Source organism: Alosa alosa, chromosome 22, assembly GCF_017589495.1.
Source record: "Alosa alosa isolate M-15738 ecotype Scorff River chromosome 22, AALO_Geno_1.1, whole genome shotgun sequence".
NCBI lineage: Eukaryota > Metazoa > Chordata > Actinopteri > Clupeiformes > Clupeidae > Alosa > Alosa alosa.
This window is the reverse complement of record NC_063210.1, coordinates 8,520,044-8,537,571: the sequence shown is the minus strand read 5'-3', so window position 1 is coordinate 8,537,571 and position 17,528 is coordinate 8,520,044. Positions and strand designations below refer to the sequence as shown.

General features: G+C 42.0%; 1 protein-coding gene across 1 annotated transcript; it reads left to right on the top strand.

Annotated features, from left to right (window-relative positions):
- Positions 1 to 1,103: 1,103 nt before the first annotated feature.
- Positions 1,104 to 14,124, top strand: dusp3a (dual specificity phosphatase 3a). Its single transcript, XM_048233964.1, has 3 exons — positions 1,104 to 1,570; positions 5,640 to 5,863; positions 8,356 to 14,124. The coding sequence occupies exons 1-3, from the start codon at positions 1,404 to 1,406 to the stop codon at positions 8,562 to 8,564; spliced, it is 600 nt and encodes a 199-aa protein (XP_048089921.1). The 5' UTR covers positions 1,104 to 1,403; the 3' UTR covers positions 8,565 to 14,124.
- Positions 14,125 to 17,528: the final 3,404 nt, after the last annotated feature.

Sequence of the window (17,528 nt, the reverse complement as noted above, 5' to 3'; positions counted from 1 at the left end):
TCTGGAACAAAGTCATTTAGAGTGACCAACACTGAACTTTATGGTCGCACGCTCAGCAGTCAGTATCTTGAGCCACTTTGGGGAGATCTCAAACGTGCAGTTCATGCAAGACAACCCAAGAATTTATAGGACCTGGAGGATTTTTTGTCTAGAAGAATGGGCACCTTTACCATTATGAAAAAAATGAAGGCACTCATCCACAACTATCACAAGAGACTTCATTCATTGGTGCTAAAGGGGCCACACAGATTTAAAAACTGAGTGTATAACTCTTGAGCAGGAGCCATCTCATTATTTTCTTCATTTAAACTTTAAACTGATTTTTTATGGGAATCATAAGCACAAAGTGCTCTAACACAGTGGGAAGGCTTAGAAGGCGGATGGAGTTTCACTCTCCACACAAAGTTGTCCCTCCAGTAATTTGTCATGTTCTGGCTTCTGTTTCAAAAACCAGCTATTTAAAAACCTTTTGGTTCCTACCTGGCTGGCATTTCAGCCCAGTGAAACTGAGACACTTACTTTAAGAGACTTATTGTGATTTAATTTTAATGTGCCTGAAACAAAAATAATTAATGGACTGACTGTCACTGGTATGAATAAGCAGTTTTACAAACTTTGCTTTGTTTCAGCCTTTGAAAAAAAGCCCTTTATCTGTTCACAGAGAGTGAACATGTCCAGTTTCAGCTTACTTTCCTCTCCCCAAATCATAGAGAAGACCAAACTACCTCCTTTTATCCAAATTTATGGGAAGCTAAAGTAGCACAATCTCACTGCATCCTGTTGAGTAAAAAAACACTTGTTGGATCTTTGCAGTTCACCATGGTAGGCTATAGACTTATAATGGTATATTTTACAGGGTGAGGTTGAGGCATGAAACATTAAAACACATACGTATACAGGCAAGTTAACGTACTCTGGAAGCTCGTGATGCTTTGATTTGAAATGCAACATTAGGCTGAAGAGGGTGACAATTCCCTACGTAACTACCCCCATTGATCTTACTGTTAAAATGCCAGATTATCGATCGTAATGTATCATAACCATACTAATGAATTTATCAACGGATTCTTTGAAATACAGAGGTATAAGGTACACTGTCACGGTCAGAGCCAGGCGTCGTGACAGAGCGGCTCCTTTAACGCCCCTTTCACTGCCTTGTTTATCGTTCTTAGGTTGCCACCCTGGTGCGCGTGTCGCTGTCCTCCGCAAATTCCGATCTGTAGAGCGTCTGACCGCCGGTGGGCGAGTCGGGGTGTGTCTGCGAGCAAGGGAGCGAGCGTTTCAACCACCGAGGCGAAGGCGTCTCTCCACCGAATGATAAAATGCAGCAGAATTGGAAACTGACACTTTTTCGACAGTAACCTGACACTTGTTTATCGTTTTGGTGAAACTGCGTTGGAAACATGAAGAAACACCAGAGCCCGGCCAAGCTACCAGTTGAAGTCAGTGTGCCAGACAGCGAAGCTACTGTGCAACAACTCAACGAGCTATTGTCAAACGGCAGCGGATTCTACAGCTTACCAGCACAACATTTCAACGAGGTGTTTCCCCGGATTTACATTGGCAACGCGTAAGTTACCATATTTATCTATGGTTCGGGTGTCGCTTTTGAGACATATACCTCCGAACACTAACAAGATTGGGTAGATGACAGACAGGTAGGCGATTACTTCATCGTCCTAGCAACGCATCACATCACAGCCTACTGTTCAATACCCCTCAATATCTGTAGGCTACGGGTGATTCACGACATCCAGATTGTCTTCCAATTCATTCAGAAATTCCTGGTTTATCATCCACACTGCGCTCTGTAGTAGGGAACACACATACAATACATCACATATAGGCTAACCCAGATCACCTATATTAACAGTGTAACCTTTTGCCTTACGACATAGGCTATTGACAAGGTGCAACTGCATCCTATGGTTGTAAAATTCTCACCGCAGGGTTTTCAACAGTGATTGTTAAAGTGTCACCTTTTAATCTCATAGACTACTGCAGATCATGAGTGTTACACAATGGAATGAAGCACAACTAAAAGATCATTTCGCAAACATTAGAACGCTTAGAATGCACTGATAAAGAGTCGATAGGAAGACTTGTTTTTCAAGAATGGAACGGCATGCTTTATTATAGCCACCATCATGTTATCTCATAGAGATCATTCATCTCTCCACTTGGGCCGTCCTTTCACAATCACGTGTTCTTTTTGTTAAATAATTTCTCACGCAAAGTGGAGAAATGGGATGAGCCGTTCAGCTTCTTAGAAACAAGCATGACCGAAGCACAAGGCATTGGTGACTGATTCGCGTGGAGATATGAGATCATCAGAAAAGACCAAATGAGCGCAGCTTACTACAGCACGACAAAAGGTTGCAGGCGATGGCGAAAGGTGTTATTTTTGTTCACCTGTCTGATTAACTGATGATTGGTTTGTTTTTTATAATATACACACATAGTGTTTCTAACCACCCCAATGCAATAAACATATTACACCACAAACACAGAGAGAGAGAGAGAGAGAGAGAGAGAGAGAGAGAGAGAGTGTGTGTGTGTGTGTGTGAGAGCGAGAGAGAGAGAGAGATGCAGGTAGACTGTTGTTCTTGTTCTACACCAGTCAGAATCGTAGAGTTTTATTGATGTATAGTCCTTGTACTTATAAACTTTTGGGTTTGGAACTATAACATCCTTTCTTGGACAGTCGATTCAAACATGCTATAGCCTATATTCAGTATGATCTGACCTGATCAAACTAGGCTCTCAGGTAGCGTATTCTCCCCAGTGTGTGCACAGGATGTTTGTTATGTCAGTGTGTGATATAGTCAGCAGCTTGACTGTCTATTGTCTATTGGATCTGACTTGTGGAGGTCACAGTGACAGAGTGGAGTGGAATATGTGCTTCTAGAAGTTTCTTTGTTGTGTCCCATACACCGCTTGGCTCTCTGTAAAGAGAGAGAGAGAGAGAGCAGGGAGAAGGGCAACAGGACAAACCCATTACCTCCGTTAGAACAGCTTAATCAATCTGCATACGGTACAGTGCCAAGTTTAGTGCAAGTTCTGTGGTTCTGTTCTGTCTCTAAACCTACTCAGTGGGAGACAAAGTACAGACAACAACGTGTTAGATTCACAGGGGCTTTTTACTAAGAGCTAGAAGTCATCTCATGTCAGTAGATGACATTTTGTTGGATGAACACAAGCAACAAAACAACATTGAAATTTGAGTGTTAATGTTGGATTATGTTTTACTTTTGGGAAATATTTTACAGTTATGCTGTAAAACATGTAGCTTATAATGATTTATACTTTTTTCTGTCTCAAAGGAAGTAATCATGGTTTAGAACACTGAAGATTTCTCTTCAGAAATTTGGTAAATAATAGCTACTGGATAAAAGGTCAATAAAACCGAGATGAATAAGCAAGGCCATCTTATCTCTGTACATTACATAAAGCATCCAGTCAAGATACATTGTTATTCAATGATTATTAAATGTATATTCTTATCCAGTGTAAATCACCTTACTGGACATACCTTTCCTGGGTGTATACCTTTCCAGTATAGTGAGTCACACAACACCAGTGGAAAATACGTCTCATTTCAAAAATACATTCCAGTGGAAAATACGTCTCATTTCAAAAATGTATTTCGAAATACACATTTTCGGAATACATTTCAAAATATATATTTTCGAAACACATTTTCGAAATACATATTTGAAATACATTTTTGAAATACATATTTTAGAAATACATTTTGGCAAATATGTCTCATTCCAACCTATGATCTCGCATCCTCTGTCACTTTAACAATATCTTGGCTTGTGCTTGAGTGCTCTGTGGTGAGGTACAGTCTGTACTGTAAAAGTAAAGGATCTTACTAATGGGAAAAAACAGGACTGCACTTTCACTATAGAAATAGCTTCCATATATTAGCTGGCATTTTTAGCCCCTGATGGAGTGGCTGCACTTTAGGGCAATGGGCAGCCCTCTGTTCCCTGCACGCATCTGCTCTCTTTGTGGGGATTATATTAATAATGTATGGTCAGGGACTGCAGCTAGTGGAGCTCAGAGAGCAGCATAGTCCAGGTGAGCAGGGCTGCTACACACACACACACACACACACACACACACACACACACACACACACACACACACACACACACTGTACAGGCTCACTTGGCACTTATAGCTCTAGGCAAAGACACTTGGGGTGGCCCTTACATACAGAACACAGTCAGTGAGTATCCACAGAAATATACACGCACACAGTCAGTCACCTGTGTGTGTGTGTGTGTGCATGTGTACATTGGCTATAAGTCAGGTTGTAGGAAGCAGATCTGAATCCAAGCTCAGAGCACAGGAGCACTGCTCTGTACAGAGAAGCCTTGGGAGCGAGTAGACATGGAGACAGATGGGCAGCCACATCTTACGGTCAAAAAGCAAAATGGTGGCAGACTCGATCTTCATCTCAGCCAGCCGGTGTGGAGGAGGGGGAGTCTCCGGATCTCTATCCCCGGGGACCCAGGAGAGGTCACAGAGTCCTGCCTGTGGAGCTTGTTATTTATATAGAAGGCAAAGGAGCATGGGAGGTGTTTCTCTCTCTCTCATCTCTCGCTCTCCCTCCCTCTCTCTCTCTCTCATCTCTCTCTCCCTCTCTCTCTCGCATCTCTCTCTCTCTCTCTCTGCCTCTTTTGATCAGGAAGACTCAGATATTTGCCAGTTTGCTTAATGAGCCACGGCTACTGTTAGGAACTACGGTTGGCTTGTCTGCCCATTTAGGCATTGTTTGGCCTGGATTCAGCCAATTGTTTGTAATCTTGATGCGGTGTAAAACAGCTTCATCATTGATTGGGATTGGTAGAAAAGGGGAGGGAGGGGAAGAGAGAGAGAGAAGAGAAGAGAGGAGAGGAGAGGAGAGGAGAGGAGAGGAGGGAGAGAGATGGGGATAGATATGAATAGATAAAGATGGAAGAGAGCAGGTGCTGGAGAGCAGCAGGATGCTGGAACTTTCCAGTCCCCCTCCCATCTCTCTCTCTCTCTCTCTCTCTCTCTCTCTCTCTCTTTCTTTCTACGGGCATCAGCTCAATTCCAGGCACTGTGTAGGGTGCCTGTTGGCCTGTGTATGCCTTGGGGCCATGGCCAAGATCTCATTAGTGTAAGGCGAATGCAAGTGGGTTTGGAACAGGCCTCCATCCCTGATATCCGGCAAAGACAGACAGACATTCCTGCTATCTGATTCTACACAGACCCTTCATACTATACACACCACAATCTGGACTTGGTTGGTTGGATTTGCTTCACTGTGTCCACAGGCTGCATCAACAAACACAGCCACATACAACGCCGGACACATACTCATAAATTAGTTCCAATTTTCAGCTAGGCCTATTTAAATTGCTTGGCACTTTGCATGGGAACTCATAACTTCGGTCTGGAGTTTAACAATGTGGCAATCAGCAGGGAGGCCTGTCTGCCTTCCATCACTCTGACCTCAAGACTTACATAAATCTGCCGTTGTGATTTCTTACTTGAGCTATTTTTGCTTAACCCAGAAATTCCCCCGACTGATGACACTGTGTCTTTGTTGGGTTGAACTTCACTGCATCATAACCCCCCCCCCCCTTTCTGTCTCGTCTCAGGTTTGTGGCCCAGAATGTGATGCGGCTGCAGAAGCTGGGGGTGACACACATCCTCAACACAGCGGAGGGTAACTCCTTCATGCATGTGAATACCAATGCAGAGTTCTATGCAGGCACCGGCATCACGTACCATGGCATCAAGGCCAACGACACAGAGCAATTTGTCCTCAGTGCCTTCTTTGAGGAGGGGGCAGAGTTTATCGACAAGGCCCTGTCTGGGAAAGGTATGTTTATATTGGTTGCTCCATCTAGGTCAAAATAATATTTTATTGAACTTTTGAATCACTGCCCCTACACTTGAAAACCCTAACTGAGACCATTGCTATAGCAGGGAAAAAAACATGCAGGAAAGCAATTCTTTATCATCTCTCCATTTTATGCGAACTAAATAACACTGTATAATTAAATCAATGTGTATGCTGTTTTAGGTCTTGCTAGTGTGCAACAATGCACTCAAAGACGTCTCTGTGGAATTTTATTGATGTTCCAGGCTCAGCTGCTTGAGATTCCTGTTTATGTGCATTGATTTTGTTGATAAGGGCTACATACCTGGTTTTAACCAGAAAATGTTTTGCAGATGTGCTTACTGTGGGTGGTGATTTAATCAACAATGACCAGTCGGCAAGGGTGTGGCCATTGTTCTTAGCTTAGCCCCTTATTAAACATGAAGCCTTTAGATCTTAGGAATCAGATTTCACAGTACAAAGTCAGAAAAATAAAATAGGAATAATAAAATATTAGCCTGGGAACCAGACTAAGCCTACTGCATTTGATCCGGCAGACCCCATTGAGAATTGGTCTGGTGTTATGTTTTAGTCTTGTCAAAATAGTTTCCTTATTTTTCTAACGATGACACATTTCTGGAACAGCATAAAACACAACACAATCATAGTCTGGTGGTTGAAAAATGTTAGATATAAACACAGGCAATTTTTTCATTGTTTTACAACAAACACATTCCCAACAAGGGAGATATTAATCTTGTAGAGGTGAGACTATGGTCATGAAGATAAAGAGGCTTTATTGAACAATATTCACATATTGCTTCATGAGCAAAATAGTGCCGACAATGTTCTGAATGTATACTAATATAAACACCTCCTGATGGAAAGGATTTTGTAAAGTGTAGCTTTTTGTCATGAATGAAGCACAAGTACATGCCGGGAATGCCCCTGTGGTTGATTAGCAGTTGCCCCAACTTCCCCTGTGATTGATTAGCAGTTCACAAATGTGCCAAGCTGGAGCACCTCCCAAGACAGTAATCTTAGACTCGACTCCAGAACATACTCCCAAATCTCTCACCCCTAGTGCCATGTCTAATTGGTGCCCTCAGCCTGTTGTTTTATGGGATGGATTTTATGCCATCGCTGACACACAAGTGCAATTATAAAGCATCTTAATTCCTTGCCAATTTGGCTGTGCTACTCGTTACACTATAAATCAGTTGGACTGTTTCTGGTCGAGGGGAGGGAGGACATTGATTCTCCATGGAGGCTGGAGAGCCCCCGAAAACGAAAAAAAAAAAAAATACTCGAATACTCGTCATCACTTTGCAACCAGAGCGTCATCTCTGCCGTGACATTTGTGACAAGGCGTGCTCAGGAGGGCGGGGGGGGGTGGGTGGGGGCAGGGTAAGGGGCGTCAGCCAGCCTCGCAACACGATGACAGAATGCAGACGAGCGAAAAAGGGAGTGTCAGCCGTCGAGGCCTCTCCGCCGCCAAGGCTGAGGATTCACTACGCATCCGACAAGCGGATAAGTGGCATCACTCAGCTCTGCATTGATTTGTTGGGAAGAGGAAGGGTTATTTAAAATCGTGGAAAGGTCATCGCAATGGCGAAACAGCGTCCCTCCGCTGCTAGCAAAGGATATCAAGTTACAGTAGAACACTGAGAGAAATAAAAACGAGAAGGGGATATTATTAAGGTAGCAGAAGAGAAACAAAGGATAGAGATAGAGAGGTAGAAAGGGAAGCAGGGAGGGATCAGGTTTCAGATGCATTGCAGAATCTGCAGAAGCAGCACGATAGAAGTTGGCAAGGTGAATTCCTCCAGGGGTGTGGGCAGGTCGATAATGAATGTGTGTGTAGGGGGGAGGTGGAGAGAAGCTGGGAGTGTCGGTAGGGGGCTGCTAGTTGGGACCAGGGCTCTGGGGGGGGGGGGGTGTGGTGAGAAGAGAATGTGGGTTGACTTTGGCCGTCTGCTGCAGAGGTCAGCTCCATATTTGCGTTGTCTAAGGCTGCTTTGCTAGGCAGGATTGAGCAGACATGGCATATGTTTCTCTCCCCCACCCCCTGCCTGTCTCTGACCTACTCTCACTACTGTCCTCATTGTTTTTAGAGCCATTCTGTGCTGTTCTATATCTCTACCCTACTAGTGCAAACAATCAATACCTTTTCCACAAAGGCATCTGTAGCTCTGGAATATAGGCATCTGGATTTCATTCTTAGATGTGCTAACTAACACTCTGAGAATGAAACAAATTAACGAGACCAGTTAAATCTTAATTGGACTGTCTAGAATTGTGTTGAACAGGTATTGTATCTTATGAGATATTATATAACATTTGATTCAGTTACAGGCAGAGAGCCCACCTTGTGTCTCGTCACCAGCTCGACATTAATCTTGGTTTGAGAGGGCACAGTGGCTGCATTAAATCCTGGTTCACTTTGTCTGTCTCCCTCTCTCTCCCTCTTTGTCTCTCTCTCACACACCTAGGGAAAGTATACGTTCACTGCCGAGAGGGCTATAGCCGCTCTCCCACCATTGTCATCGCATACCTCATGCTCCGCCACAAGATGGATGTGAGGGTTGCCGTGGCGACCGTGCGACACAAGCGTGAGATTGGACCCAACGACGGGTTCCTTCGCCAGCTCTGCCAACTCAATGAGAAGCTGGCCAAGGAGGGCAAACTCAAGACCAAATGAGAGGAGGACCCCTGGCACTCTCATCTGCCCCCCCCCCTCTCCCTCCTGGGGCTTCCCCAGTCCTGCCTGAGAACCACCACTGGGCTATGTGGGGACTCTAATCTGCACCAGGCCAGCTGCATACACACAAATACACACGCACACACACACACACACACACACACACACACACACACACACACACACATTTGTGTGTCTACACAAAAACACATGTATAATTTAAATACAGGTACTCAAACACCACACACACATACAGTTTACCAACTTTATATAATCCCGTAATCATTTTATATCATTAGCATTCTAACTTATCACCGTGCCGGTGTGGTAGGGTGGGTGTATGTAAGCTTCAGTGAAGGATGGGGAAGCAGCCTTCTCATTTCTCCATCTCTCTCTGCTTTTGATCATGATTACTGCCCCCACCTTCTTGTAAATCACCTCACAAAAAGCCTCCACAGGTACAGCACAGTGATAGTCACTGTTCCACCTGTTACGCACTCCTATGATCACAGTTGAGTATGTGTCGCATTGTCCAATTTTGGAGCTTGAGGGCCCAGACACCTATAGAAACTTAGATTATAGCACAATCATTCCATGGATTTCCCACTGCCGTTCCTTACCCCATCCATGTATGGAGGGCCACAATGTTAAGGCACCTAACAAAACAGGAGCGCTTGTTGGCCTCCTTTGGAAAGAGCACCAAGATTTTTTTCCATCATGTAACACAGGGTCAGTGCTGTTTTGGGGTAGACAAAGACTCGAAACCTTGTGAGAAAAAGTAATTTCTCTCTGTCACGTATTTTTAACTCCCATTCTTCCAGAAACTAGGTTAGATAAGTTGGAATCCTCAGAGAGTTTTCTAGAAATCAGACTGTCTGCGCTGATACGTCTTCAGTAATAATTAGGCCTGGCCCAGAACCTGCCCTTAGTGGGAAGACAAAAAACATTCCATGCTAGGTCATAAAGGAGCCCCTAGCCTCTGCCTGCACACATATGCATCACAACAAACCTGAATCCATAGGTACGTTCAAATTCCCTAAACAGCAGCAAACGTTCATGCTGAATATGTATTCTCTGAACAGTTAAATTTTGATTTGGTGTAAACATTCTATTGTAACAGTAATACTTCATCCAGCTCACTTCCAGCTCCACTGTATGTTAGCGGTGAACTACCTTCTCAAACGATTTGCGACTGTTTGCAAACATTCGCCTATGTTCGCGAATTTGAACGCACCTCTGGTAACAGGCCAGTTCTATGCAGATGTGACATTGCCAATGCTTCGACTACTCCCATACAACAGTTGTCTACATAGTCTGGCACAATTGAGTAGAAAGCCACAGCCTTGCCATGCCAGTTAGTCACTGCCAAAATGCAACACTAAATGACAAGGTCCAGGGATTTAAATTGAATTTCCATCTTCTGCTGGAGTAATAACAGACTCTCCATACCGTTAAACTCCGACAATCATTTTTGACACGTCCCAGTATACTCATATAGACCCTTTCAACTGTATAACACAGGTGTGTTCTTTTAAGGCATTCACGGTGGAACAAAAAACTGTTTTAGAGTCCAAATTTTGTAGAGCATTACACCAAAAGTCCAATTCATTTTCATGTTCAAAGTATCTGCGTTGGTTTTGTATGTTTTAACTGGAAATCCTCCAGGAACAGATTGAAACGGTCTATATATACAAGGCTATACAATATATGTTTTACCTGACCATTACAAAAGTCTTACCAAAATCATTAAGTAAAGTTTTATTACATCTTGAATCCAACTTAATTGAAACTAAAAGTAATATTTTACACTGAGGCTTTTTTGGTGATTCTGTGCAAGACTTTTGAACAGTATTTCGGCAAAGTTACAACCAGCCATAAATTCTTTGACTTGGAATAAGACTCACTGCTCTGAAACAATAAATTATGTAGGAGTACAACTTTTCTATTGTATGCATGTATTCTGTAGGATTTACTTTGAGAATTTCACATTTGAACATTTTTGTTGGAAAAGCAAGATGCCATTCACCGCCATTATGAGTTGTTTCCCATCAACATATTTTCTCGTCTGTTCAAAGTATACAGAAATGTGCCAAAATAATTGTCGGTGGCATTGGTCAGTATGCCATTAATGCAGCACCTAACAATTAGGTATAAAGACACTGAACTTGTCCTTTAAAAGAAACATCCATTGAGTTACTTTAAAACACTGTTCACACAAGATCTCACAAAACCTGCAAACCCATTCACCCGATGCTGCCTTGGTCCATATGCATAACTTATCGGATAATGGTCTGAAATCTTTGAATAGGGACAAACCAGATTTTCTGGTTGAAAGTGAATGGGGACTGGTTTGGTGATGACAACAGAAAGCAGTTTCATTTTACATCTGACTATAATATAACTGCTGTAGTTGTGGGAAACGTTAAATTCTCAATGGAAAGGATATTACATAGCTCATCTCCGTATTGGCTCAATAAGTTTGATTAAGTGATTTTAGGTAAAGGGTTCTTTGTTAATGATATATGAGTTATGAGCTGACCTTGTAATTTTGAGCATTACTTGGATTGAAACTCATTAACTATACAAGCGGGATGTGAACAGGACGATACCAGAGGAATGCTTCCAGACCATAATGAACACAGTGAATGTGGGTTTGGTAGAGTGAGAGTAGATGATAGTCCCCACATTCCCACTATGTCTCATCTGGGTCTTTGTGTCTCATATAGGCATTTAGTACTTTTGAAGACAGGGTGGATGGATGCACTGTACGCGTGTGCAGTATAGTGAATCAGAGTATCAAAATGGCCTCTTCCCTGAGGGGTGTTTTGTCCCAACTGTCTGGCCTCGTGAGGGCAAGGTAGCACAGTGGCGATGACCCATAGCCTCAGTGAACATTCCGTCTTGATCAGAGAAGCACTAATGCGAGGCCCAGCCAGTCCCTTCCTACATGACAACCAGGATCACTTCCATTTGGATTGAGTGCACAAAAAAAGAGGGATCGGGCAATCAGTTCACCCACGTCAGATCGATTGGACTTGTGACCAAAGGCCCCCAAGGCTGATTTGTGTGTTCGCAATGATCTAGGGTCCTTCATAAATCACACATCCCCACACCACTTGACACACACACACACACACATGCACAGCACACACACACCACTCAATTTAAGTTCTGCCACAAGGCACAGTATAGCCTAGTACTCTTCTTCATATACATGTACAGATATATACATATAGATATATACATGTATATACATATTTAAGTGTTGACATATATGAATGTATAATAAATGTATCTATAATGTATAGGTATTATCAGTACATGTGTTAGTTGGTTAAGGTAAATATTCAGCATAGTCTCTGTAGCTTAACCTCACATTATAGTGTTATAACTTTCACCACCAAATACTGCTTCCACTTAAACATCATCATAACGTGATTACTTTCCATACATCATATCGTATATATATATATATAGTGCCTGTTTTATATATGTGTCAAAACTATCAAGAAAACATCACAATTCCTGTTTTTTATTTGTTATTTTATATATGTGTATGTCAGCAAATGTTAATATTAATGGTGATGTTGAGCTATAGCTTTGTGTTATAATTGTGATGTTTTAAAGGTATCATTTGTCTCATTTGTGGTGACCATGGTGATAAATGATCCTCAGTAGTGTCAGTAAGAAGGCCCACTGTAAGTCTTCCCTGAAGACTTAGGACAGCCATGGGCTATGTCTACATTTGATCTCACCTGTCATCGATGCTGCTTTTCATTGCTGCACAAAAATGTTTATTTTCTGAGAAACAAATAAATTCAACTATACAATACAAACGCATACAAATACACACGCTCTATAAACATTCCTGTATAATCTGGAGACATAGGCTTTGTACAACCTATATGACTGTAGTTATATATACCATAACCCGTGTGCCCTTTCACTCAAATTGTACACAGTGAACGAATAAGGATTGTTTGTGCCAAGTGAAGCGCCAAAATGAATCAATAGACATAAATGTTTACAGACATGTTCTTTACCAATTTTAAAGCTGAACTCGGCCCTAACTTTTCATGTCATAGTGACGTTGAATGGATCTAAGGATGATTTCTGTTAGGTCATATAGAGGACACTCAGTCAGTTAGACTAAGAGTCCATTTCTGAACTTTTGGTCTAAGATGGCATCTTATCTTTGATTTATGTTGGCTTTACTATTGTCACAGAGATCTTTGAGTCATTGGATAACAGATGACCAATGTATTATTTAAAACATACAGTTTGGTTAGGGTGAATGTTCACCGGCTAGAACATGAATTCTTCGATTGGATTGTGTGGTTCAACATGATTGTACTTAGAGTGATATTGTTTACGGTGAACGCCCTTACCTAGATGATAGAACTGGTGGAAGATGCAACACTGCCACCTACTGTTGACCAGCTCTAGTTTGCACAAAAATCCCTGAATAAGTTTATTGTCAATACTTAATTAATCTGATTATTCTTCATACTCAATCCAGTTTGTGAACTCTTATTTTTATTTTAATGACATTATAAGAAAGGTCAGAATTTGTTCTAGTTGCTTACAGTTTGTATTCTCGTAACAGCTGTGTCAAATTCCCTATTTGAGAGTAACATGTTTCATTAATTAAGTTGTTCCTATAACAAAATTCCGTTTGGCTGAAAATAGGTCGTTTTTTTATGATTTGCTGTGAATTCCTGTCCAAAAGCTATTCTTATTTAAATGCATCCCATGTTTACACAATACTCTTGACTGGGCTGCACTCAGAACTTGGCTTAGGTCACAACCTGCTCATGCACGTGCATGAGTTGCATAATTACTGAATTCATTCTTTCGCACGAAAGCTAAATCCCAAACTGACCCCCCCCCCCCCACCCCCGATTTAAGTTTGACATTTGTATTGGGTACATAGCCTAGCTACAACATCTCTGTGTGTGTCCACTCGAACACATCACATGACGTCAGTCTAAACTGCTGTACATTTTGATATGACAGCACCACCGTGCAGCAGGTTACTCTGACCCCCCATCATGACGACAGCTTTCACATCTGCAGGGGATTGAGCCCAAGTAACCTCAGTGGCCCTCCTCCAATAATAAGGCACCTGTCATGCACTCCCAGCACCCCCAAACACACAACCACTAATCACAATATTACTTTGATGTTACACAGATGTTTGACGTTATGAACATGGACACTGTATGACTCAAGAATTTAGGCATACATAACTCCAGTGTTGCGAAGGCGATTTTGAAATGGTACAAAGCAAGACAGTGGTACAAACAGGGAATGCATTGACACAAAATGAGCTGTTCTCACCACATTCCACCTTAAAGCCTTATACGGAAGACTGATTTTTTATATTTATATTTTTGATTTATGTATCCACGGCTCACCAAGCGAACAGGACAGCTCCTCCACAGATATATAGACACTGTTTGTTGAAGTGCACTTGATTTCAAATGCCAATGTTATTTTTTTTACCCGGGAAAGTTCTTTTTTCTCCTTTCTTATGTTGAACAATAAATGGCTAAAATAACACGAGATTGTCTTCGTGCATCTCTGGGTTCTGAAACCATAATTTTCTCTATAAACACTGATGATTGCAATTTTCTTGTCTTCCATTTTTCTGGGAGAAGGCAAAACTTCTTTCAAATATTTGCGCTGCAATTTCTCCTGTCACGGGAAACAATAAAACACAATGCAAAGCTGGAAGATTTTATTAACGAGGCCATTGCAATAATAAGTCATTACTCACGGGTTTCCTCGCCTTGAGACTGAAGCATGAGAAGGAGTCATTTTTTAAATGTAGCCTACACCAGCATGGCTTGCATGACAGTACCCCATTTCCAGAGCGCAGCCTTCATATGTTACAAGCCATCTTTTTTCCACAGTGCTTGATTACCAAAGAGTTGAGGAATGTCTTCACTTGAGGGGGAGGCATGGGGGGGGGGGGGAGGCAGAGAGAATCACAATAGTCCCATGATTACATCAGGCCATTCGGGACTGCCGTCTCGGTCTTGGGAGGGACACATGCAGCAAACACCAAATAGCCAGGTGAGGAACACCCAGCCTCATTAGATCAAGAGCTTCAGCAAGCTAATGCTACTAAATATATAATAATATAATAATATATAATACTATAATAATATATTATAATATAATATAATATAATATTATAAATAAAATATAATAATAATAATAATATATATAATAATAAACGCACATTTGTCCTATGTAGCTCCACATCTAAAGTAAAAGGTGACTAATTTGATTAAGGATGATACATTGTTTCACAAATAGGCCACTAACGCATCACATCTTTATTACAGATGTTTTTTTTTCTTCGGCCAACAGATGGAGACAAATTCCTTTTAAGTTTATATGTGGTCTCTTTTCCCCGTGAAGTTTTTTTTAGTGCTCAGTGTGCCATGACCTCTGTCCCACTCTTTCTCTCTCTCTCTCTCTCTCCCACTCTCTCTCTTTCACACACACACACACACACACTTCCACATACAGACACACACAGGCACGCACACTTCCACATACACACACACACACACACACACACACACACACACGGTGGGTTCAGTGCACACGAAACACTCCTGAGCAGGACAATTTCCTTATGATTTGATGCAAATAGTCTTTGTGGTTTCGCAGCATTCATCCGAGGCACACCTGGCGTTCAGGGACGTGGGGCTGTCCGCGTGGACCACTGAAAACGCTCAAGTCAATTGAGCCCTGATGCTACAGCCAATCTCCTTCCACGGCCCCATGCACACTGCAATTACCAGAGCCCAGCTGTGGGATCCTATCTAGGGGCCTCTTCCCTGACACACCAACGCTCACAGCTTAAACGGTAGGGCAGGACATAGACACACACATACACACACATACACACACACACACACACACACACACACACACACACACACACATGTGCACTGGTGTACAGTTGTAATAACAAATTCACACATATCCCAACACATTCAGGTGTATCCTATACACATGCACACATAACATAAACACAAACATACACACAAAGGAAATGAGAACTAGAACTACTCTCTCCACCTTGTCCCTATAATTACAGTGACTATACGATCTTAGCTTATATATATATATATATATATATATATATATATATATATATCTACAATATAATAGATGTGCCATATCACACAATGTGGCTATCTATAGGAGGTGATATAACCATGCTCTCAGTGTTAGTGTGTTTGCTCCCGTGTTAGAGTGTGAGTTGTGAACAATATACACATGGTGAGGGGATGGAATCCTGCAGAGGCACAGTTGGCAAAGAGGACATGTGTTTGTGTTTGTGTCTGTGTGTGATTGCTTGTGTGTGTGTGTATGTGTGTTTGCTAGCTTCTGCAGGATGCAGTGTGATAATGAAGTAGGTCTACCAGTAAGCCAGTGGGTAGCTCATGGTTTGTGTATCTCCCACCTCACCATCTAACAAGGGCAGGGTATGGGTACAGTGTCACAGTTACAGACCTCTTATTAAGTTTGTGTCATGAAAAAACTATACTGAAATAGCACATACTATACTACATACATAAACACACAAAAAATAACGAAACGTACAACATTACATAAATGCGAATAAATAATTCTGTTAGTCTGAGTCTGGCTCTAATTTTCCTGTAATTGCAGACATCTCTACTGTCTTGATCAGACAACATTTCCTTTTAATGGACTCTGATTATTTAGACGTATGCTCTTCTACACTTTAATGTTCTTTTTTCACAGTCGCCCCCATCCTTCCTTTAATGACTAACACATGATGATCCCCACTCCCCTTAATCCTTGCGTCCCATTCCACGTAGCATTCCCATAATGAAAGGAGAGAGAGTGAAAGAGAGAGAGAGAAAGAGAGAGAAATGAAGTAGGAGAGAGAGAGAGAAAGAGAGAAAGGGAGACGCACATCTGTGGAACAGCGCTAATTATTGGGAAATATCAGGGAAAACGGGGCTGGAATGGCTAAGTTTCAGATCCTCTTCCAAGCGCCTGTGCCCGCAGTGGTGTTGGTCGTTTCATCTCTGCGTGCTCTGTTGTTTTACTGTGCACTGCCGATGCTGCGAGGCTGATATTTATTAAGCAAACTGTCATGTTTGAAATGGAGCAATATGGCAGCCCCGCGTCTCACCATTAAGCTCTAGCCGTGAAGGTGGCGGGAGCTCTCAAGTTATTTTCAAAGGAGGAGAGCAAGATGAGAAAGAAAAGAGCGACTGCTTTCCTTTGTTTTCCCTCTTTGAGAAGAAGAGCAGAGCATATCTTAGGCACAGTGGGACATCTTGTTTTCCTTTCAAAGGTTTCGTTTGATTTGCGCTGTGAAATATGAAAGGCCTTGCATGCTTGCAGTCATCTAGAGCACTAATAACGGTGTAGATACTTGCAAAGAACAACTTCAATGTTGGAGTTCAAACAGAGTGACCTCAAATTACCCACAGACATGAACTTCACATGAGAGAGAATTTGTGGCGTTGTGGTCTTGTGGCATTAAGCCTCCCAACAAGAGACAGACAATCATTTTGCTTCAGTCATGAAGACGACCCTGCATGAGGCTTCAATATGCTGCATCCAGGGTCAACCATAAATCTCCAGATTTGTGGAGTTAGGAGTAGGCAGCATGTAGGCAACACTTTAAAACATCTTTTAATTTACTGACCGACAGGTGAAACATGCTTTTGGTGTCAGACAAGACAAAAGGTTCAACAACAGTTCTCTAGGTGAGAGGAGCATTTTATTGAACCTCTTGTCCAACTCGTGCACTGGCACCAAAAGCATGTTACATCAGTCATACTGTTCATGTGCGTACACATTCATGTTTATAAACATGAAAATCCTATTCATTAATATAATGACGTTGATGTTTAACTTACTACACACCATAGCAGAGAGAGTAGTAGTGGTTTAATCTAG